The sequence below is a fragment of the Gobius niger genome, assembly GCF_951799975.1.
Source record: "Gobius niger genome assembly, chromosome: 17".
NCBI classification, from domain to species: Eukaryota; Metazoa; Chordata; class Actinopteri; order Gobiiformes; family Gobiidae; genus Gobius; species Gobius niger.
Window position 1 is genome coordinate 21,529,332 of NC_136868.1, and position 23,389 is coordinate 21,552,720.

The 23,389-nt window shown below is 40.8% G+C and overlaps 1 protein-coding gene across 1 annotated transcript; it reads right to left on the minus strand.

The window, feature by feature from the left end:
- Positions 1 to 6,042: 6,042 nt before the first annotated feature.
- On the minus strand, positions 6,043 to 16,075 carry nmur1a (neuromedin U receptor 1a). The gene is made up of 3 exons (XM_079575265.1): positions 15,940 to 16,075; positions 9,862 to 10,803; positions 6,043 to 6,781 (listed from the first exon to the last, which is right to left on the minus strand). The coding sequence occupies exons 2-3, from the start codon at positions 10,778 to 10,780 to the stop codon at positions 6,402 to 6,404; spliced, it is 1,299 nt and encodes a 432-aa protein (XP_079431391.1). The 5' UTR covers positions 10,781 to 10,803; positions 15,940 to 16,075; the 3' UTR covers positions 6,043 to 6,401.
- Positions 16,076 to 23,389: the final 7,314 nt, after the last annotated feature.

Here is a 23,389-nt window from a genome sequence, read left to right on the forward strand (position 1 = left end):
GCTTGGCTCATTACACATTCACCCTTTGGTAAGGTTGTCCTGAGCTTCTATAGCCCTGCATGTACGTAGCTCTCATCTGAATTCAGCGTAGTGTATGTTTACACTCTGTTCACTTATTGAAGCTTCTGCCGTTTTGACACATTTCATTTGCGCTAATCATCTTCTGGCTGAAGGAACACAACAACAGACGGATCAAGCCTAGATAGCACACATCAAATAAACAACAACAGTTCCTCGACATTAGAGATTGTCCACAAGCCATGAATGTGCAAAGCAGGTCTTCTCGGAGACCATTAAAATAAATATTGTGTTAATTCATGTTGCACTCTTATGATACTTGTATTTAGCCATAACTGAACAAAATGTGTGCCTGATCTAAATGAATGAAAAAAGATCGATTACATGTGATCTTCTCTGTCCTTACCTTTTGAGTTGTCAGCCCCAAAAGTTTAAGTCAACTTTCTTAATTATCCATTCTCTAATTCAGCAAAACTTTCTGATGTGGCTTGGGAATAGTTTTTGCTCAGAACGCAGACCAAGTGCAAAAGGCACAAATGGCACAATAAAAGAGCTTTGCATATAAATGCAAGACTGTATTCTGCAAATTAACTTCAGCTGATTAAACAGGAGCCAAAACCTGGAAAAGAAGTGACAAATGAACAATACAGTGTTTTTTTTTTTCTGCTTCAGAGCGCCAGGCTCTTTGGAGCATTGCACTTGTCGGGAAAGACTGTTATTTTACAGGTTTCTTCTACTGCCAATTGGATAGAGATACAGTTTACAGTCTAGTTTTGTCTCAAATGTTTAGCGGTTATACATGCAACACCTCCGACTATAAACTTCTTCAATACAATTTTACAGAACGAGACAGGACAGATCATTAATCCTCTTGATTATTTACATTAATCTTGATTTTCTTTCATCTCAGGGGTGGGCCTCAGTAGAAATTATAACATGGCTTGACTTTATAATAGTAATACTAATTAAAAAAAAATCAATGTGGAAAAAAGCTTTTATTTTTGTATATAGATTTTCCTGTGTAGTTAATGCAACTAATGCAAACTAATGCAAATTGTATTCATAATGCACTTTACATCTGGAAGACAGATCTCAAAGTGCTACAGATAAAATAGCAAGAATAAAACACAACGATATAACCAATCACAATATCAGAGCACCACTAAAATGTTTTCAGAAACAAAAAAAAAGTATCAAGCTTATATTTAAAAACCTCTAGAGCCTGCGGAGGAGAGGCGAGTCGGCTCACAGTCAATCACAGCAGTGGAAAAACAATTACAGGGACGGATGCATAGGGCTCGGATATTAAGATACTAAGCCCTCAAAGGCTATACCTGATTGCTTTCTTCTAGTAGATGGAATGTTTTGCTGTCCTCCTTTAGTATATTGTAAACTCAGACCTTTGTGGGGAAAACAATGTGTAGCCTATAATTATAAAGTTAATTTCATGAACTTACAGGCTAGTTTTCCATCATTCCTGTGAAAGTGACTCTGAAAAGTGGCCCTGCAAGTCTTGAACGGTGCCTGAATGTTCTTGTGAACAATTGGGATGCTACAAATATGCTAGGAAAGTTTGGAATAAGTTCGGACTAAAATGTTAATTTAGTCCGAACTTAGCTTCCTCTTTCACTGTTTGTAACAAAAATCAGATAAACGGACATTAAATGTACAAGTCTAGTCTGGTGAATGGTTAGTGAAAAATGATTATTGCCACAGGCCCCTGTAATGATTGTTCAATATAATTAGAGATGATTATCATGTATGAACAATAACTGGCCTCTTTGAGGCTCTGTGCCTTCAAATAGTGATTGGCCTTTTGACATTTAATTTATCAGAGTGCTATCATTGTGAAGGGCCAGTGCACATAGCACAAAACTCAGGATTTGTCATCTTCAAAAGCGTGCAAAATCATGGCTGTGCCAGCAGCAGTACTGTACTCATGTTTAGCATTGTGTCTCTGTCTTCTGTCTGTTTATGTACTGCTACAGTATATATCTGTAAACGTTCTCACCTCCCTCAGTGAGTGGATAGCGCTGTTGCCTCACAGCAACAAGTTCAATTCCCAGTCCATGCTGGCCATTCTGTGTGAAGTTTATACATTTCTCTCCCCAGATCTGGATGGGTTTCCTCCAGCCTGATGATTCTGACCATTAACCTGGCTTGACATCTGGAGATGGGTCCCAGCACACAGTAAACTTCTATTTTTGGATCTGCCCCTATCAAATAAACCAATGAAATAAATGAATGAATGAATGAATGAGCGAACGAACGGACGAACCATCGAACGAACGAACGAATGAATAAATGATAGATAGAAAAACATATTTCCATTCTGTCTCCAGACAGACTCTATAAAGAAATTGAGTTAATACTTTATTGACTGGGTTCAGAAGCAGGACCTTCCTTACCAGCCATCACATATTCACCTAACCGAGCCTTTAGTAACCCGGATGCCCTTTTTGATGATTCATGATTCAAGATTTATTGTCATTGTCACAGAGAACAAGAGAATTATATTTAGAACATCAACACTGTCATAGTTTGATGTAAAGTGCCACAAGTGCATTTATATCAGCCAAGCTCATTGAACACTGTTTGTCTGAACTCTCGGCCCCACCGTCCCTCTCTTCAACTTCAGTGCTGATTGTTCTGCTCCACCGTGTTGTGGTGTGGTCCTTGCTAATGAATCTCCTCTTGAATAAATGGTATAACTGATTTTGATAAACCTAAGGAATATGTGGATCAGTCCACACAATGAGCCAATTACAATTACAACGGACAGATAGGATTCATGTTCATTCCTTTTTCCTTTTTTTTCTTTAGCAGGTTTTAAAATAATTTGACTTATTTGCATTTTGACATACAGTACATGGCCGAGTTGACTTTGTCAATAGTGTTTCAATACACAGCCTGTGTCTCTTGGCTATTTTCAGTGTGTGCAATGAGACAAGTCTAACCAGATTTGACATGAATACACAACAGTGTAGCAAATGAAAAGGGCAAAGCACAGTCAGTGGGTGATGCACCATCTCATTAAATAACACCTTTTTTAGTTTTGGCTTATGATTTCTAATTATACAGTTTTCTTCTAAGCTCCATGTTGTAACACTTTACGGCAACAGCTGTGGCAGTAAGCTGCGAGCTGATGTTGTTGAAGTGCCTTTACTGTTCATCTGGCCCAGGGCTAGAGGATAATTTAGACTGTCTTCAAGATGGATTGCTGAACTTACATGTTTCACTCGAAATAAATCTCATTGAATTGAACTTATATGAGGGAGAGACACGTGTTCCCTTTCACAACCTATTTTATAATGAGGAGCATAAGGCAACTCAACTTGTAATATTACACAGCTGGAGGCTTATCTTTGTATTCCAAGAATGCACCCCTAGAATGAGCTGAGTTATATTATCAGCCCATGTTATATATCTGCGCTCATGAAAATTGCACTCTGTATATTTAAGAACATTGCAATGCTTCAAAATGACAGACTTTCACAAGGACCATAAAACATCCATCCATCCATTCATTTTCTTCCACTTGTCCGCTTCTGGGTCGTGAGGGCAGCTGTTATCTAATGTGAGTATTATCACTGAGTAAGTAGCATCACAGATCCGGAATTGTAGAATTCATTCGCAAACTGCAAAAAAAAAAAAAAAAAAACGATAGTCCCAGCATACATACTGTGCATAAGGTGAGAGCATAATGATGAGCTGCATCCTGCTAGAGCCGCTAGGGCAGAGTGAGAGCAGCTGAAAAGCAATTTACTCTTCCCTTGTGACCTGCTAGCCCCTATGGGTGATTCCGTGCACCAATCTCACAGTGTCTGCTGCTTTCAGGAAAGAGTCTGCTGAGTGTCTGGTTCAGGACTAGCCGACTGAAGCTACTCTATTAAGAATCTGAACTCTCTCCCTTCCCTTTGCTTCTATCTGCACTGACAAACTCTGGTCCTTCCCAGCTCTCTGATGGACACCGAAATATGACACTCACTCACTCACCTAATGGGTTAAAGTGTTACGCGGCTTGGCTTTGACTTGTTTGAAGATTTTAGAGGAAAAAATATATCAGTTCGCTGTATATACTTTACATGCAGTAGAAGTCCCCCTCCTGGAACCGCCACCTTAACGTGGTGGAGGGGTTTGAGCGCTCGGATGATCCTGGAGCTCTGTTGTCGGGGGTTTCGTGCCCCTGGTAGGGTCTCCCATGGCAAACAGGTCCATAGGTGACGGGTCAGACAAAGAGCGGTTCAGAAGCCCCTTATGAGAGACCAACAGGCCCGGTTAGAACCATGAGGCCGTCCTCCCATGGACCCACCACCTACTGCAGGAGCCATATGGGGCTGGTGCAATGTGATATGGGCAGCTCCAACAGCCCCCACGACCCGGCAACAGAAAAGTGGAAGAAAATGGATGGATGGATGGAAGTCACAATAGACCTGACTTTAATCATTTCAGATTGGATTAAAAGGAAGTGGCATTTAATAATGATTAGCGTTTCACTCAGCTCTGACAGGCGACTACAGGAGGAGCATCTGCCCAGGTGTCCAGAGGATCACAGGGTCAAGGAAAGACAGACGAGCTGCTGCATGTGTGATTATGATGCAAGTCCACTTTACATTTAGCAGTCGTGCTGGAAATATCAGTGCTTGGGTTCTTTGTAATCTGTTATTTCATTGATATCTCGTCAGTGCAGTAATACTACGGCAACAGTGAACAGCCTATGCGCTCGCTGTGGTTGCAGCCGAACATGATGCTGCTCAGTGGCGTCTAAAAGATGAATTGCACTCAACACTCCAGACGGTTTTCAATCCAATATTTATATAATTTGACATTCGATTTCAGCAAACTTAGAACAAGATAAATATACTGTACGTCTGACCACAATACAATAGTAAATATTCAGCAGAGGACATTCTTCAAACTTGTACACAAAAACATTGAAGTGCTATTGTTAAGTCGATAAAGATGGAAAAAAAAAAAATCTCAGCAATGTCACATATACTGCACAACAACAAACAGCATTTACAACATGTACAACAAAAAGTTCAGAAATAAGCAATAGCTCTGAGCGGGAATGTTTTTGGCTAATTCCCTGTTGGCCAGAGCATTGGAACAACTCTTTCATGTCCACATTTTTTACCATAGATAATTATTAAAATAACTTAGAAAACGTATACAAACATCAAACCAAGTGTTTTTCAAGACAATGAGGTTGAGTGTTTGTTAGTGTCAGATTAATGTTAGTCTTTAGCTTCAACACTGAAACACCTACATATATGAACAGAACTATCCTCTGTGATGTATTTATATCTTACGTACAGTTAACATGTTTCCCAGCATCCCATTTAAAAAGCTGATTCTACATTATAGGAAATGTGAGAATTAAGCAAAGAGGTTTGCCAGTTAACCGAGTGAGATGATGCCAGGAACAAAAACATTGGGTACAAATCTAACCATTTTCTTCAGCCCATTCACAATCTCTTTATTTGGGGGCTTTCATAATTAATTCATTGACATTTTTACATAGTCTATTTAAATTGAAAATTCTCCTCAGAGTTCTGTTTTAGCAAGCATTAAGCACAGCTCCCCTTAGTGTTCTTGTCCCATTCACTTGTGCTGCTGTGGGGGAGTAGTCCAGATGTGCACTGACAGCTAGAGCTAAGCCTTTACTGTCCTTTTGTCCAGTACTTTGAGCTTTGAGACTTGGCGGAGGGAGTTGATTTCATCTTCCTGCTTAATAATTAAAGTCAACTAGCTCAGTGAGGTGTCACATCACATTATTTAACCAATCATCTGGAAAAAGCGCCTTTTCTCATGAAATGCTCTCACTGGATGAGGACAGACTTTGCTGACTTACAGCAAAAGTTTCTTTTACACAAATACTTTTGACAACTTCAGCAGATCTTTTGATTTTGTGAGCAGTTCTTCCAGTTGAGTTCATGCAGAAAGTGAAATACCTGGAAGCCCTCGCATTTGGGTCACCACCAGTGTTGGGAGTAGGCTATAATACAATTATTAACATTACAATGTAAGATTACTGTTCTATTTACAAACCAAGATAAAGAGGGCATGGTTGGAACTCCTCTCTGGGTACGTCATAGGACAGTTCAGTGTGGTCTCGAATTTACCCCTTGTGAATCTATGTCTGTCTATCTTTTAGTGTTATCCTGTGCTGTGCATGCCTCTCACCAAAGCCCTGAGATAGTAGCACCACCAACCACTCACTCACACACTACATTCACCCAGGCTTCCTGGTGTTCAAACGGTCTCCCATCCAAGTACCAACCAGGCCCTTCCCTGCTTCGCTTCCGAGATCAGACGGGATCGGGCAGAGCAAAGGCGTTTCTACTCAAAAACCCAAACACACATTACATTCACCTTCTATCCTAAAAAGAAAAGGTGGTGTCACCTTTTCCCCTGACCTCTCCATCCTCTACTTCCACCACAGCCGCCCCATTGCTGAGCGGGGCGTCGCTCAGGGTGCTCCGGAGGGTTACCCGGGTAACACTGAGTGAGTGTTTCCTGGGTGTCATGTGGTGCGGCCGATGGCACATGACCTCTTTGAACATCTCTCTGAAGCGAGTGGACATGAGGTTGTACAAGATCGGGTTGACGGCAGAGCTCAGGTAGAAGAACACGCCCGAGATGATATGCACGTACTGGAAAATCTGCAAGTGATTATCAGTCCAGTTGTTGATGAAGCTCCACATGAGGCGGTCGGTGTGGAAGGGCGCCCAGCATATCCCAAAGACCACCACTAATACAACTGCGGACACATGAGGGCACATGTTACAGTGACGGACTTGGAATATTTCATCTTGAAAACGTACATACGGACAGTTTAATGACATCGCCATGACATCAGCAGTGACGTTTGCACATTGTTGATGTTTTGTTTAATTTTTAATTTTTTTAGTAGTTAACTTAAAAGCAAAGAAGACTATAACAGTATCAGGTTTAAGATCCTATGTTGCTCAGGCAATCACATTATTTTCCAGGACTTAGAGGTTATTACATTTGGATAGAAAATATGATCCTCATATCGGAGGAGGGAAGCATCTTGAGCTCTGGTGTGGCAGACACACAAAACATTCCGACTTAATGAAATGTATGCAAAAATAAACTCAAATCTTCTTTCCAGAATCAGATATTTTTTGAGAAGAATGAAACGTGACGCATACTAAAGTTGATTTAGCATGTTATACTGTATACTTTCATTTGGATTTCTATTTAGCACAATTTATTTTTGCCCTGTAGATTCTCACTAAGGATATCAAGCCGCACATCAATAATTATGAACACCGAACGTATCAATGCCTCAATAAATAAACTAACTGAAATTATATACGAACATACTGTACAAGGGACTCATACTTCATTCTCGAGGTCCTTTGGTTGTGTCTGAAAGTCTGTAAATCAATGTCAGTTTTGCATTGATATGCGCTCTATGGAAACACAGATACCTTTTGCAAATACATGAGAGTTCACCTTCACCCTTGACATAGCATACATAGCATATAGCCCACAACCTTGATAAACATGATGGAGAGACCCAGAGCAAGTCTTTGAGACATCCATATCTCCAGTGACTCGAGAGATGCAAAAACATACATGACTGAATTATTCATCAAGCGCTCAAGTGATCAAGTGGATGGTTAGAAAATTATGCAGTTCTCCAAAATGTTGTACATGTCTTAGTGCTCATGTGCGTTTACAGGCCGAGTACACAAGTGAGGAAAAGTAAACTCAAGTTTAAGTACAGTATTACATTTACTGCACTATGTTTATGTTCTAACTTTATCCACTTTCAGGCAACAGAAATTGATCTCTTCAATATTTTTTTCTTCATGACTGAACAATCGGTGAAAAGACACAAAAGCACAAAAGCACTGCATCAAGGAGTACATGAGTCATCCCTTTGAGGTTGGAACACAATAATAAAAATAGTTCATAAATAGTACATGAACCCTTTCACTATTTATGTTTGTACCGATTCTTCCCTTCTCTCTAAAGATTGCCTCCGTCACATTGTGGTCATTGTCACAGATTTGTCTTTTCACCAAAGCACGGACTTGATTACAACACACAGTGGGGGCTGAGGCTTCTTTTCAAAAGCAGGTAATGAATATTTGATACGAGACCCTCGAGAATCAAAATCATCATGCAGAGAACAATGAATGCTGTGATGGAGTTCATCAAAGTTATGAGATTGAGAACATCACAAATTTGATAAGGGTGGATGTCCTCACACGCAGGGAACAAGCAGTCTATTTAATACCCAACTGCAGAGAGTTCTTTCCTAATGTTATGTGCTGGCCAGCTGTACTCATAAATATTAAATTCATACATATTAAATAGTATACTTTTCTTCCAAGCAAAAATTTTGACTACGTTTTGTTAGTTGTATAAGCAGTATTGTTCACTTTAACCCTTTAGTAACTACAAGTAACTACTTTTTGTCATTTCTGCACATGTTACATACAGGTCCACCTTAATGTAACCAAAGGCCCCGGGGCTTAAACAGAGTTTTAGGCCCCCAACCCCCCTCAGCGCAAAACCTAGCCCTAACTCTAACCTATAACCCTACCCCTAAATCCCACAAAACGCCTAACCCTGCTACTTCTATATGTATCCCTCTGGGCCAGGTAGGGCGGGCCTACTCCAGCTACACACATCGGAGCACAGAGCAGTCATCTCTAATGGTTAGTCATGCTGCACAGTGAAGTGATTGACATGAAAATCAATGAATCACCTTTTTTTTTCTCTCTCTCTTTTATTCTAATAGGCCCCTGCTAGCCCATTACATAAGGTGGCTCTGGTGACATATGGCCTCCCTGCTGCACATCAGTATAAAGAAGCATGTAGTCCTCACGCAGCCAATCAGAAGAGATCACCCTACATCACAGATCTCACTACTGTGGCATTTGACCAATCAGCAGAGACCAGTCGCGCTCTCAACTTCCTGTTTTCTCTGAAGTCTGAAATTCATGGTGCATTTCTTTACATAACTTGAAAACCAACCATGGTAAGTTGATGAAGCTCATACATTTCATTGGTGAATAATTGTGCAAAGTGATGATATATGTGTTGGTTTTGGCGGACACAGTGACATAAGTGAAATTACAGCATGAAAAAGGCAGGCACCATATTTGATCATTCACCCGGTTCACTTAAACCTGTTCACTTAAAGGGGGGGTTTTATGCAAACTCGACTTTTTCAAGCTTTCCATCATGTTATTATGTCATTTCCTCATTAAAAAACATGCCTGAAGTGTTGCCTTGGCACATTCACGTATTTTTGAGTAATCTGTAAAAACTCTGATGGCGGCCATTTTAGGGATAGGTGTGCCTGAGTCCTCCTAGGAACGCCCCCACCTCCTGGAGACGCCTCCGAGCTTTCGTCACCAGCCGAGTAACCAACCACTGCTCCTCAGCAGAACCCCCTCCCACTGATGCCACAGACAGCGTGTGGAGGGGGCGTGTCTGAAAGGGTCAGAGGTTCTTAAAGAGACAGAGGCCTATTTCAAGACATTCGCTACAGCCATTTTGAGAGAGCAATTTTATACAAGGTAGTTATTCTAATTTACTGCATTTGCAGACCAACAGAAGGTTTCATCATCATTGTAGTGTGCTATAGACTGGTGCTATGTGATTGAAAAAAGCATAATACCCCCTCTTTAAACCTCCAGGATCCAGTTGATCCTGGGGCATCATAGACGCTACTGTGATTGAAAAACAAACAAACAAAAAAACAAAAAAACATGCTAACCACTCACACAGCTGCTGCACTGAAAAGTCAAATATGCAAAATAAATCAATTTTTTGTAACAGACATTGACTACTTACACAACATTTTGGTGACCTGCTGCCTCCGTGCCTTCTGCTGCTGCGAGCGGACATTGCAGAAGCTGTCAGGGCCAAACCCAGACTTGGCCTCCAGAGTCTGCCGCAGCTTCTCCCTCTTCAGCTGTAACCCAATCAGCAGGTAGAGGGCACTGATGGTGAGCATGGGCACGCAGAAGAAGAGCAGCGTGGTAATTTGGATGGTCAGGTTGTAGATCCATCGCGGTTTCACCAGCGTGCAGATGGCTGAGGCCGGCATCTCGACATCGACTAAGCCTCTGCTTTCCGCACTGAACACAGGTCTCTGGAGATGAAGAACTCCGTGAAGGCTCGTGTTGGGTATCGCGCACAGAATGGACACACCCCAGACTGTCAGGATGACCCTTTTGGCGTGGGTGCGCGTGACAACGTATTTGGCGCGTAACGGGTGGACGACCGCGATGTACCGCTCCACGCTCAGGGCCGTGACGTTCAGTATGGACGCCAGGCAAACTGTCTCAAAGAGGAAGGTTTTAAAATAGCAACCGCCTTTCCCCAGGAGAAAAGGGTAATTCTGCCAGAGTTCGTACAATTCAAGTGGCATGCCGAGCAGAAGCACCAAGAGATCTGAAACCGCCAAGCTGAACAGGTAGTAGTTTGTCGGCGTCCACATCACCTTGTTTCGGACAATCACGGTACAAGTGAGTACGTTCCCCACTACGCCGATTAAGAAGATGAGCAAGTAGATGAGGCAGACCGGCAGGAATACAGAGGAGCGTCGAGGGCCAAGGTATTTCTCCAGATAATGGTCGTCGGGCAGGCACACATCCTCCCAATCAATATGGCTGCCATTTAACGTCAAATTGTGACATGGTTCTCCCGCAGGACAGTCGTAATGACCTTTGTCGGCTATCAAAGGCAAGCTGCAGTTGTACATGGACATCCTTGTAGTCTCTGAAGAACAGACTGTCAAAGAAAAAGTGTCAAGTTAGCAGTAGATGTGAATATGCTTGATGGCATAACAATAGATGAGACATAGTTTGGCATCAGGCCACATCCAGGGCCAAGACATGTAAGTACAGTTGTCTCGTTTTCGCTTTGCAGGGTTGAGAGGACTAAGAACGGATAATACTGAAAAACTGAACTTTCAACTTTCCTCCTGCTTGATTTCCCAAAACAATAAGTTGCAAAAGCCTTGGCTGCTGTTTCTGCCAAAGTCTGTTTAATTCTCTTCAGAATCAGGAACAAATTATTATTGAATAAGCTGCCATCTGCTTCGCGTCTTTCACAATTTGATTCAAAGCTTATTCCTTGGCACAAATATAATAATCAGTCTCCACAATAATTGCACTGTCACTCGGTCGGCTTTCCTTCAGTATTATAAATGTGATTATTATGATTATTCAATTCAAATGAATGTTTAATCATAATCATTTCCCTAACTGTGTATAAAAACTGTAAATAGGAGACATGGCTTGTATTTTATTACCTGGCCTGCCAAACTACATGCTTTTTCAAAGATATGTAGTCTGGGAGGTGGGTGCGGCTGACAGACGGGATCAACCAATTAGAGAAACACTGGATTTGTCGCAGGAGCAAGCAGCAGGAAGCCTTTTCAAAAACATCCTTTTTAACGAGGAACGCTTCAAACGTTGTTTCTTGCTCTGTTTTTAGGGATTTTATAGTTTCCAAATGATTTAAAACAGACAAAAGAGCAGAAGAAAACAGCGAATCAGTGGCTGCGCCGCCATCTGTAATGTTTTGGAAGAGTGGGGTGACGGCTTCCGTCCCTTGTTGTGATGATCTCTCGCCTCTCGGTGCGTGATTGGACCGATGTGGGTAAAATCGGGAAATGATTGGCTGCGAGCAGCTGCCCACAGTTCTTCTTTTGAACAGAAAGGAGGAGCATCTGGCTTGTAATGACACAGAAGCATTGCTGCTAAATGCTTTTTCAGTGATTATCCCAAGATACAATTCTGTTTCCATTGTATTACCATTATATTATGTTATTACTGTGCTGTGAAGTAAAGTGCAAAAAACCTGGACAATGATCAAGGTGCACATTAATCCCGTTTGTCTCTTTCCAGAGACCTACATACTTATACATTAAATGGTAAATGCATATGTTTTATCGAGTGCGTATGATTCTATGTCTGGAGCAATAAAGACATTTTTCAAAGCTGACGTAAGAAAAAAAAAGTTAATAAAGACATAAGCCGCTACTTCTTGAACAAAGTCTGCTGCTTGTAAAGATTCAAGTGTAGGGCTGGACACCGTTAAACGATATGATATCGGAAAAAGAGTTTAGGCACTACTGGTATCCAATTCCCTTGACCTATTTCTCAGCATGTGGGCGGCACATTTTCTCCACATATGAGCACTAAGGAGATCGCTCCTTAGTGCTCATACAGCTCACCTCTTACAGAGACAAGAGGTGAAAGTGTTTGTTGAAGAGATAGTCGCTTTGTTATTTTTGTTTACACGGGAAATTGCAGTCACCGAGGAAAGCGTCTCGATGACCCAGGGGTGAAAACATGTTTTTTTTTCTTCCAATGTCCACGTTCAAGACAAAGTCAATCAGCCGCTGCGGATCAGTCAAGTTGTCAAACTTTTCACACCAAGTAACACCTCATAAAGTATTTGATCTTCCAAGTACGACAAAGCCTATTCAAGATAATATCAGGTCTAAAAAACATAATTGGAAAAGAAAAGTATGTGAACAAGTGAGTATGAGAATGGGTCACGCATTTTAAATCTGGATGACTTTACTTCTTCACTTGTGTAAGAGAAAGTGAAGATCAATTTTTCCTTCCCACTTTGTTGGAATAGATTGGCCCACGTCTCTAGGGATTCAACCATCATGGGCCACCATAATAAGAAGACTAGGAATAAGAGTCTCGCATGCATGAAACGAGAACATACTGCCCACCTTTGAGTGACCTTAAGGCCAAAGCGAGAGGCAAGTCAGCACATTTCCTGGTAAGTCAAATCCAGCCCCCTCCCCCTGTCGTTCAAAGGGACACACATCAGTGAACTGTGACACATTTTCTGTGAAATCTTTGGGGACTTTTGATGCCCTGTTGAAGGAAGCTAATTTGATTGCAATCACACTTGGGGATAAAGGTCTTGTCTGTCGCTGCAAAGTCGTGGGAGTTGGACCCATCTAGTCAGGTGTGGACAATTATCCCAATGTGAATTCTTACTCCCTGCCTCTGTCATGGATAATGAGGGAGAAAGCGGCACCATGTGTAGCTTACAGCAATTATTCTCCCATATATTAGCATGCTTCGATTCAAGGTTTGTATCCATTTCCACCAGGGTGCACTTTGTGCCTGGATACATAACAGCATTGACAATACACTTACATCATACACCATTGAGCACATCATAAGAATGACTGTCCAATGGCTGTAGGCTGCCACTAGCGCTGGGTGAAAGTTGATTTTTACTTGTCAGTCAGATTGAAACCCATTTAAGTCATTAACTACTCGTTTTTTCTGACAGGAGCTGCAATAGAAGAGTTCATACATTTGTGCATAGGATCCTTTCATGGCGGTGAAAGGATATAGCACTTACTTGTAGCTATAAATCAACCTTGAAATTTCTAGTACAATGAGTTTCCGATACAATTTGGCTTCAACACTGCAAATCAGTTGCGTCTTTCAATGGCAGGAGGCGTAATTAGCTGTAAATAGCACAAGTCCTTGGCATGTATCCACCAAGAGTAGTGATGCTGTAGCTCCATATCTGCGGTGAAGCGGTGCATTTCGGAACCTTTATTGAAGTGCGGTTTTCGCCAATACGAAGACGATGGAGATGCACTGCAGGCTAGCGTTTATGGGGATGTTCATTCACAGTTTGAATTTGTTTTAAAGCAGTACTAAGTAGCTCATGCCCCTAGCGGCCATAAGCGCCACTGCAGGTGTCGTAGCATGTTGCGGTTTTTTAATTCATTAATTGTCCGTGAGAGTAAACACTACGCTGACAGAAAAGACAAAGGGAGAGAGAACATCCAATTACACAATGGAGATATTTTTTTTTCACTCAAACTTGCTGTAAAGCTGTAAATACTGTTTAAGTGGCGCTAGCCCACAGTTAGCTTTGCCCGTTAGCCTGTTAGCGTCTTGATTCCATTAGTGTGTATTAAGTTGCAATTGTGGTTTTCTGGCCAGAGACACCAGAGGGAGATGAAAGAACCCCCCAATCATCCCATCACCACTTGTATTACCTCCAGAGGGATTACGGAAAGGATATATTACGGTAAACAAGTTGCTTAGTACTGCTTTAACCTTAGCTCTAAGAAATCAGAAAGTTGGTCGGCCGATGACATGCAAAATATTCTGGTTACACTTTATTGACAACAAAAAGCATCACAATTTTCATTGGTGCAATTTGGTGGGAGAGATTTCACCCGTACAAACAAACAACTATATTACACCACAACTTTGGGGTAACGAAGCAGTATGAAGCCGCCGAGTCTGGTGGCAGTGCTGCTGTGTTCTGCAACTGCAATTACACTCAGTGAACGCGTCTTACTGTGTGTCTGTACGAGCTGCTGCAACAGGGGAAATTGAGATGTGAGATCAATAAAGTGATGCCTTATCTTATCTCAGTGGATACAGGGGTTGTTTGAACTGGACAAGGGTGATTGAACCACCAACATTCTGTTTAACTTGTTCCATTGGTTGACGGTCTCTTATTCTTCTGCCATCGGAGAAGTCTGCCTCAGAGTGTAGAGTAACAGTGTAGGTTAGATGATGATGATGATGATGATGGGATTTAGTCCATGTTCATGTTGATAGGCAGAGGTATAAATGTTTTTAGGCAACTAAAAGGAATCCATCTCCTCCAAGGCCACATTAGCTCATATTAAGGAGCGGCGCTTGAGAGAGATCGACTGTAATCTGTCAGCCTTTCATTCTCATGGTGGAAAAATAACCTACGGTGAGATCGTAAACGATTCAGTTTTAACCGTCTATGAATCTTTTACTTATATAGGCTAAAATGGAAACAGTATTGATCTCATAGCCGTGAAAACCTCATGGCAGCTCTTGAAACACAATTATGTGCAGAGAAACGTGCGCATGCAATCAAAAGCAGAGATATGAGTGCATTTTATTTCAAGATATGATTAAAATAACAATGACAGCAGGATAGAAAAATAAATCAAAATCTAAAGGAATAAATGAAGTGTTAGACCTTCAGCGATTCTGTGTGTTCCAAATATTTGGAAATCTTTCTTCTTTTTTTCCAAATAAGCAACATGGCATTTACAATCATATCCAAATATATGTTTTATTTTTCTCTCACATTCATAATAGTCCTTTCTTTTTGTAGATTGAAATGTGGAAAGCTGGAGGCAGGTACACCGTTCCGTCACATCTAATCACTGCATGTATTTTTTTCTGAGAATATGGCCATGAATAATAGACAACTTGGAACATGACGTTATGACATGTCTGCACGACATGCAACAGCACAAAACTCTCACTACGACGAAAAATATCATGCTTCTCATGGTTTGCCACTCCAAGAACCGTGACTTACTTTTTGAATAAGTGGATTACCGCTGTTTTAATCCATTCAATACAATATCCATTTTCACACAATCCAGGTGGCCTCACGTTCTGCTCAGCGCAAACCACTCTGTCAGATGAAGGACGGAGTGTGTGTCTGCAACACTGTACCTAATGCAAATGGACATTTCGCTGATATACATTAAATGTTCTTTTATGCCAACTATGTAGGAAAATGCATTCAAAGTTGCTTGTTTTGTTTAGAAAAAGATCAATAATTGAGGTTGGTTTTATTGTTGGTCTTTACATTGCACATAATTACAAAGGTGTTACAAGTGCCTGATGACCCAAGTGAGTTGTGGTTTACAGACAACCGCCAAATGAACAGGCACTTCAGTACATGCAGGGAGATCAGAATTCACAGTGGCAAAAAGTGCACAATATTTATGTCAGAAAAGCTGATTTGAAGTGTCTTAGGTTAATCTTTTGCTCAAAATAACGGAAGGGATGAAAAATAACAAAGACACTAAAATCATAAATAAAAGTAGATTTCCTCTGACATCTGTTGAGAGATAAACGCACTCACCCTCTCGCGTCCTGTTGTCGTTCTCCCGGCGCCTGAAGTCAGATTAGCGTCTTCAGTGGTGTGTCAGGAAAAGCTTCTACTCTGCGTGCTCTCCAGCGCTGGTCTGCCGTTCCCCCCCTAGATTCACTCATCCAACACCACCTCACCGACTGCTTCTCTCCGTCCTCCCCTCTCTCTTAGCTCTACATGTTCCTCCGCACAGGAGCACAGACCTACATTTACAGCGCCCTACACCCACAGTGCAATTACTTTAATAATACTAATAATAAAGTTGTTAGAACCTGGTCGTCGACATCACTCCTCTGCTCTGGCACAGATTTGCATTTACCATTTCTGCTCGTTTCTTGAATTTTTCCCTACTCATTTTCCAGAAACAAGTTTCCTTTGTACAATGTAGAGGCAACATTTTGTGACCTGTTGCATGTTCCCCCCTCTCCTTTAATTTTAGGGCCACTGTTAAGGCGACACACACGCTAAATCCCTATAGTTTTTAAGCTCGATCGATCTGCTCCAGGTTGGGGGTCTATCTTGTGACTGATGCTTTTCGATGTGCAGGAGACCGTCCTTTCAGCCTCACGCTCCTCAGCAGCTCAGTGGCGGACACAGTAGGTGACCAAGGGCTAGTGGTCTGATGAAACACTTGGTCTTTGTCTCTACTGTCTATAGCACTTACCCTTTAAAGCGAACTGGACAGTGCCAATAGCATTTATTGTTTACAGGGGACAGGGCCTTCATTCATTTATTGCCATAACCCACTGTGATACTTTCATTTGCAGGATTTCCCCGGGGAGGAGCTGTCCGTGGTGCTGAGAGACAGTTGCAGCTGCCGTCGATTAGCAATTAGCATTCATCTTTTGAGCGAGTGGCACTGATATTTGGTCCTCAAGTTCACATTAATTCACTGTTCGTCCAATGACATCTCTACTCTGTCCCAGTGGATGGATGGAGTGTCTTTCCACACATGGACAAGGATCTGATCGCGTGCATAAGTGATACCGTACAGGATAGAATGCTCGAGAGCTATCAAACATGCTCGGAGAGGCACGCACTGAAGTGATGAGGAGATTTATTTAGTTTATTTTCTCTTGGGGCTGTTTCACAGAAAATTAGTTTTCATGATAGTCATGTTTCATGTCATGTTTAAATAGAGAGGGACTGTTTTAACACCAAAGTAAGGCTCACTGGATTAAAAAAAAGGTGCATAATATTCTTTTGCAATAACACAGAGCGGATGAATATAATAGATCTCCATTCGAACGCTGTTGTGCTTGATAAAAACTGCCCTATATCTTCCGCACAGAGGCCTCACACTGGAGCCCTGAACGATAGCATTCATTCAAGTGTGGAGTGTTTTGCAAGCTTGAAGTGTTTATTGTCTAGATAAACATGGCATTTATTTTCAAAGGGCTCAGCCTATACAGTAAATGTACCTACACCTACACATCAGGAGTTCTTATCTCTCTGCATCAACTGGACAGCTCTGACTCACTAGATGGACGCTTGTGTGACAGTGAGCACTTAAAAGCCCACCCCAGTCCCCAAAGCTGCCGGTTTTTCCCTGCATTTGTAGCCACTATGTCATGTCACCGCGTTTAATTGTGGCGTACATTGAGTGAGATTAGTCATCAACGCAAGTGCTCTGTATAATTATGCAGTGTGTAGACTCTGGACATAGGGGCCACGCTGGGGGATTAATTCAACGTTTTGAAAAGGCACTGCTGTGGGATGATTCAAAATTTTGTATAGGGGAAAAGTGACAACAAGCTAAATTCTATATGAAGCTGAGATTATGTGTGAAGTTTGGTTTAAACCTTCAGGACACAATAAGATTTTCACTTGTAAAAATCGAAAAAAATCACATCAGCCTTGTGGTGACCAGAGTAATTCACATCGGTCGGGGGTCTGGCCTGCTGTCTGCGAGCTCTAATAGTGGCTCTCCTCCTTTTTTTAAATAGCTCCCCTTTTTTACATATGCTTGATGACTGAAATCTGATCACTGTCTTGGTGAACCAACTCAAACGTATGGATGAATCCTCTCTCTATGCGCCAAATTATTGACTTATGGGAACACAATACGCAAACACACAGGATCAATGTGCTCAAATATCATCTTTGGTGTTCTTTGGTGGTGCAGCTCCTCAACTCTCAAAGCATAAATAGCATCGTTCAAAAAATGGGGGGGCAATTATGTCTTTCTCAGGGAGGATTTATTTATCTATTTATTTGATCGGGACAACACACATTAATGAGCAATCATATACAAGTTGTACACAAATTGTAAATGTGTCAGATTATAGCAAAACTGCTCATTTACATCTGTAGTTCTGAGGCAGGTCACACAAGTAAAACAATGTATGAATACAAAAAAACAATATAAAATCTATACAAATTAATTTTTAGTTAAAATGAGCGCATGACTGATTTTAAGATGATGTTTAAGTTGTTTTTTAAAAGAGCTGTAAGTCGGGCGTTCTCTTATGTCTGTAGGGAGGCTGGTACAAGACTGACCTTCTCTGACGGACAGCACAGTGTGTCCAAATGTTGTTCTTCTGTGTGGGATCTCCACATCTCCTCTGGAGGAGGCTCGGGTGTGGAGACGCTCACCGCTTTAGGTTTAATGTAGCTAGAGAGTGGGGGCGGGGCAAGACCATGAAGTGCTTTGTAAATAAGGCAACAGTTTTTTGTTTTTTTGGAAGAATGAGCATTTTATATTTGATATATGAGGATATGGCTTTTGATCCAAAATGTTAATATGTTTTTTTTGCAGAGGATTTCTATGGGATTGATATTTGTTTCTCCATTGAGTGACCTGGTTGTAATACAGTACTCTATGAGTGGAAATATCAATTAGTGTAGGGTGACACTTTATTTTACAGTATCTTTGATACATTGTAACTAAATTTAGTACAATGTAATGTACTCTGTAACAATGTGTAATAACTTGTAATAACTTGTACCTATGGGATAGATACACAATGGAATAATATGTAATGGTAGTTTGTAGGTACATGATGTAATAAGACATAACTCTAACCCCAACCATAACCTTAAGCTAATAAAGTACTAATACAAGTTATTCCATTGTGTATCTAATCCATAGGCACAAGTTATTACAGATTGTTTCAGAGCACATTACATTGTACTAAATTTTGTTAAGTACAATGCATCAAGGTAGTGTAAAATAAAGTGATGCCCTTTGTGGTATTCACAGTGAGTTTAATGTGTTTTTTTCAAGGTGAGTGTTTCTTTTCACGTGGAACTTGATGTTGTAAAGATGATATGGTTGCAAAGCTTCAATGGCGCTCCAGAGACCAGTTGAAGAGAACACACACAAAAGCATGTGTATATTTCCATTTATGAATAGGTTAATTACTTGGTGTTGTTTGTTATAAACTAGTAAGACAGGTTGCGCAGACAAATGCGCAGTGTTCAAATATTAATCTGAGGCCGAGCTTTTCAGATGACGTTTTAAATCCATCTCCTAGATTTAAATTATGAATAATAATCAACATGAACTCACCTAAGTATGGCTGTGTTTACCTCCGCAGCCCATCATTATTAATCCAAGCATCTTTTTATTTATCTTTTTTCCTCTGTGCTTGTTGACATATTGATGAACTGGTGTTTACAGATGTGGGGCCAGTGATAGTTGTGAATAATACAGTGAGTTGTCAGTCGTTTCACATTGCAGCCTCTGTTAATTATGGAGGATGAGCTTTGGTTCAGCAGATGTTTGACCGTGTGTCCACTGCATGTTCATGAGAGAGAGTTCAACCTGGGGGAGGGGCAGCATCTCAATGTCATAGTCCATTGAGCTGTCATCCTTCAAGAACCTGTACTTTCCGGTGTTCCCAGGGTTTAAAGCATGACACATGAAAAATGCAAAGCGGTGAGATGGCACAAAGATGTAGCAGTCGTACATCTGTGGTGTGTTTCAGGAGAGAAAACGTGACAGAAAGTGTTAAATGACTATTTTGCGTTGAGATTTGAGCAATGGGTACATATATCCATTACACTAATAACACTCATTTGTGATGGAGGCAACAGGGATCACTCATGAACTGAAACGATTGTAATAGTGGTTCCAAATCTTTCCCCGGGAGCATTTTTTTCAATATTTTCTACAAAAGTACAATAATACAACCCGAGTCTGTTGAAATGACTAGTGCAGAGCTGTTTTTGATCCTGATGGGCTTATTTGTTGCTTATACAATAAAACTACAGCATTTTGCAATGTCACAAATTAAATTCGTATTCTGGTCACGGCTTGTCATTCTGGGTGATGGTGTCTCGACATCACCTGTTGAGAATCACTGACTTATAATGTCTCTGGAAATAATATTATTTAGCCAAAGGAAGGTTTTCATATTCGGTAACTTTCTGTTCCTGCTCCATGCACATATTCATGAGGCAATCTGTCAGTTGCACAAAAGACATTTAAGACATTTTATGTCTTAAACGGGGAAACATAGCTGGAAAATATATTCATCCATACCCAGACACTACCCCAATACTATATCTTGTATTTAAACCCCATGTCAACACGTTTTTGACCCTTGGGTTTTATTGGATTGAAGAACACAGGGCGGCAAGGAATGAAAAGCTGGGAGAGACATTCATCAAACTGCCGGAGCTGGGACCCAAACCCAATGCGGTTATAACAGTTTGTGTCAACAGCATGTTGATGTCAACAACATCAATAACTTTGACTTGAAATCTGCATTATTGTATTTTGTACAATGAGGATAACGCTGTAGAGATGGTAGGACACAGGAGGTCACAAGGGCTATGTACCAAATGTTAATTGAAAGTGGAATTTGGTATTGAAATCAGTATTGAGTATCAAGTTTCGTTCTTAATACTGGAATGAGTTTGACATTTTAGTATTATGGTCACAATAGCCTAAACCTAAGTGTAAGCCTGCCTAGAAGTAAAAGTCAAACCCCACTCCATGAAGAAATCAAGCACATTCTTACTAATCTATATGCAGTTTTCTATATAAATCCGTCCTTTATGGTGCACAAATTAATGAAGTGATAGAAATGGTTGATCCGTGAGGCTCTTTTGTCTGGGTCTCAAGAGAACAAGCAGCTTGATTGCCTTGTTGCCTCATTTCAGGTCCACTGACGCACAGATTAGTGTCTTTCACATCTACTCAAAAGCTCAGATAAAATGATAGGAGCGAAATAAAACCACCCGTGTGTCCAAATGTGACTCAAGGAACAATAAATATAACCTTATTTTCACAGAATGAGGTTCAAAGAAGGAAACAAGAAATTAAGCCTACTGTGCTTATATGCAGTGTAGGAGGTGAATGATGAAGATTTTATGACACCATTATTTTGCATTTGTTCCAATTATATCTAAAAGATATCCACATCAATTACACTTTATTGTTTACTACAGTGCCTTTTGGCCATCAGTTATGCATGCTTTTGCCCCACAGCTAAAAGGCCTTGAGTTTTTTTTCCAGCTGTATTTTGTAGCCCATGGTATGAATCCTGTCACTGTGAAAATTGAAAGAAAATGAACTGAATTTCCTCTTTATACCTACATAAACCAAAATGTTTACAGATCCCGTTCAACATCAATGAATGAATGAATGAATCAATCAATCAATCAAACTTTATTTCTATCGCACTTTACAACACTTGGCTGACCAAAGTTACATATAAACACAAAGAAAAAAACATTCTGTATAAAAAAGCACAATAAAAAAGCCACAAAAGAGCAACAAATAACTGGCAAAAAGAGATGAACAAGAATGTGACTAAAGCAACAACAACAAGGCCACAATGCCAGGAAAATGATCCGTTAAAGCAATACCAAGCAACTTGTTTGCCTTAATAAATCCTTATCGCAGTCCCTCTGGGGGTAATACAAGTGTTAATGGGATGATTGGGGGTCTTTCATCTCCCCCTGGTGTCTCTGGCCAGAAAACCACTTCCCTGCCTCCGAGACGGAGGCGCAATGCACACTAATGGAATCACGAAGAAGAAGCTAGCAGGCTAGAGGGCAAAGCTAACAGTGGGCTTGCACCACTTAAACAGTATTTACCGCCAAGGTTAAGTGAAAAAAAATATCTCCATTGTGTAATTGTATGTACAATATCCCTCTCTCCCTTTGTCTTTTCTGTCAGCGTAGTATTTACTCTCACAGAAAATGAATGAGTAAAAAACTGCAACATGCTACGACACTGCAGTGGCGCTTATGGCCTTTAGGGTCCTAGTTACTTAGTTCTACTTTAAGATCAGTTTTGATGATCTTAGCCTTCAAATGTGGCGTTAAACTGCGGCCTAAAGTCTGCAAGCTCCAGACGAGATTTTAGATTTGGGTAAAGCCGAACTGAAGAAAATGCACTCGTTTTGGGCGGGCGGTAAGGGGTTTTAACTGTAAGTCACAGGACAATAGTCACAAATGCAATGCTACTTACTTACTTACTTACTTACTTACTTACTTACTTACTTACTTACTTACTTACCTACTTACCTACTTACTTACTTACTTACTTACTTACTTACTTACTTACTTACTTACCTACTTACCTACTTACTTACTTACTTACTTACTTACTTACTTACTTACCTACTTACCTACTTACTTACTTACTTACTTACTTACTTACTTACTTACTTACTTACTTACTTACTTACTTACCTACTTACCTACTTACTTACTTACTTACTTACTTACTTACTTACTTACTGTGTGCTTGTGGGTGTCGCTTTGTGTCTGTGTCTTGATGTTTTTACTGTTTAACTTTTTTTTTTTAAAGATAGGATTTATTGTGAAAGAACTTCCCGGATGTAGAGGGGTATTTTCCCAATGACCACATAGCCCCCTGCTTGAGCCTCACTCCTCGCGCTCCGATCCGTTTGAATGGTGATCTGGCACTGGATCCTCCGCTCTTAATCACATTTTGAGGTAAGCGCTGCGTCCCTGTGTCCCGTAAATGAATGCAGCTGAGCGGTAGACTTACAACTGTCCTCTTCATCTAACGGGAGAATCCGTTACACAACACCAAGGAGAGTTTGCATGTGTTTTTCCTCCCATGTGTCCGCACTCGGCTAAACTGCAGCTGGAGTGCCATGCGTAATAGTGTAGCGCGATTTCAGGCTGCACAGCTGAAACATACATATGATCGCCTGGCCGCCCTAACTTCCAAATTTATACCAACATTTTACACTTTTGTCAACTTCCAAGCAGCCCCTCTCAAAGTTTCCAAAGATTTCCCATATGTTAGAATCAGTGTAAAGTGTTTCTAGTGTATGGTGTTTTGGAAAGTAAATCTAACATTGTAGTCAAGCCAAGGAACTAAGCAAATACACAATAATAAAAGGGGCACAACTGGATAAATGGATGAAGAATTGAAGAAATCAAAAAGAATGAATACTAATAATGTTCTCTATTATTTTTTATATACAGGATTATTTGATATTCACATTTTTCA

What these genes read in the sequence shown, in the direction of transcription:
- nmur1a (XM_079575265.1), bottom strand. Translation starts at nt 10,780, where the DNA reads ATGTCCATGTACAACTGCAGCTTGCCTTTGATAGCCGACAAAGGTCAT. An exon ending in GCAGGTCACCAAAATGTTGT is followed by an intron (nt 6,782 to 9,861) that starts GTAAGTAGTCAA and finishes ATGTGTCCGCAG; the next exon opens with TTGTATTAGTGGTGGTCTTT.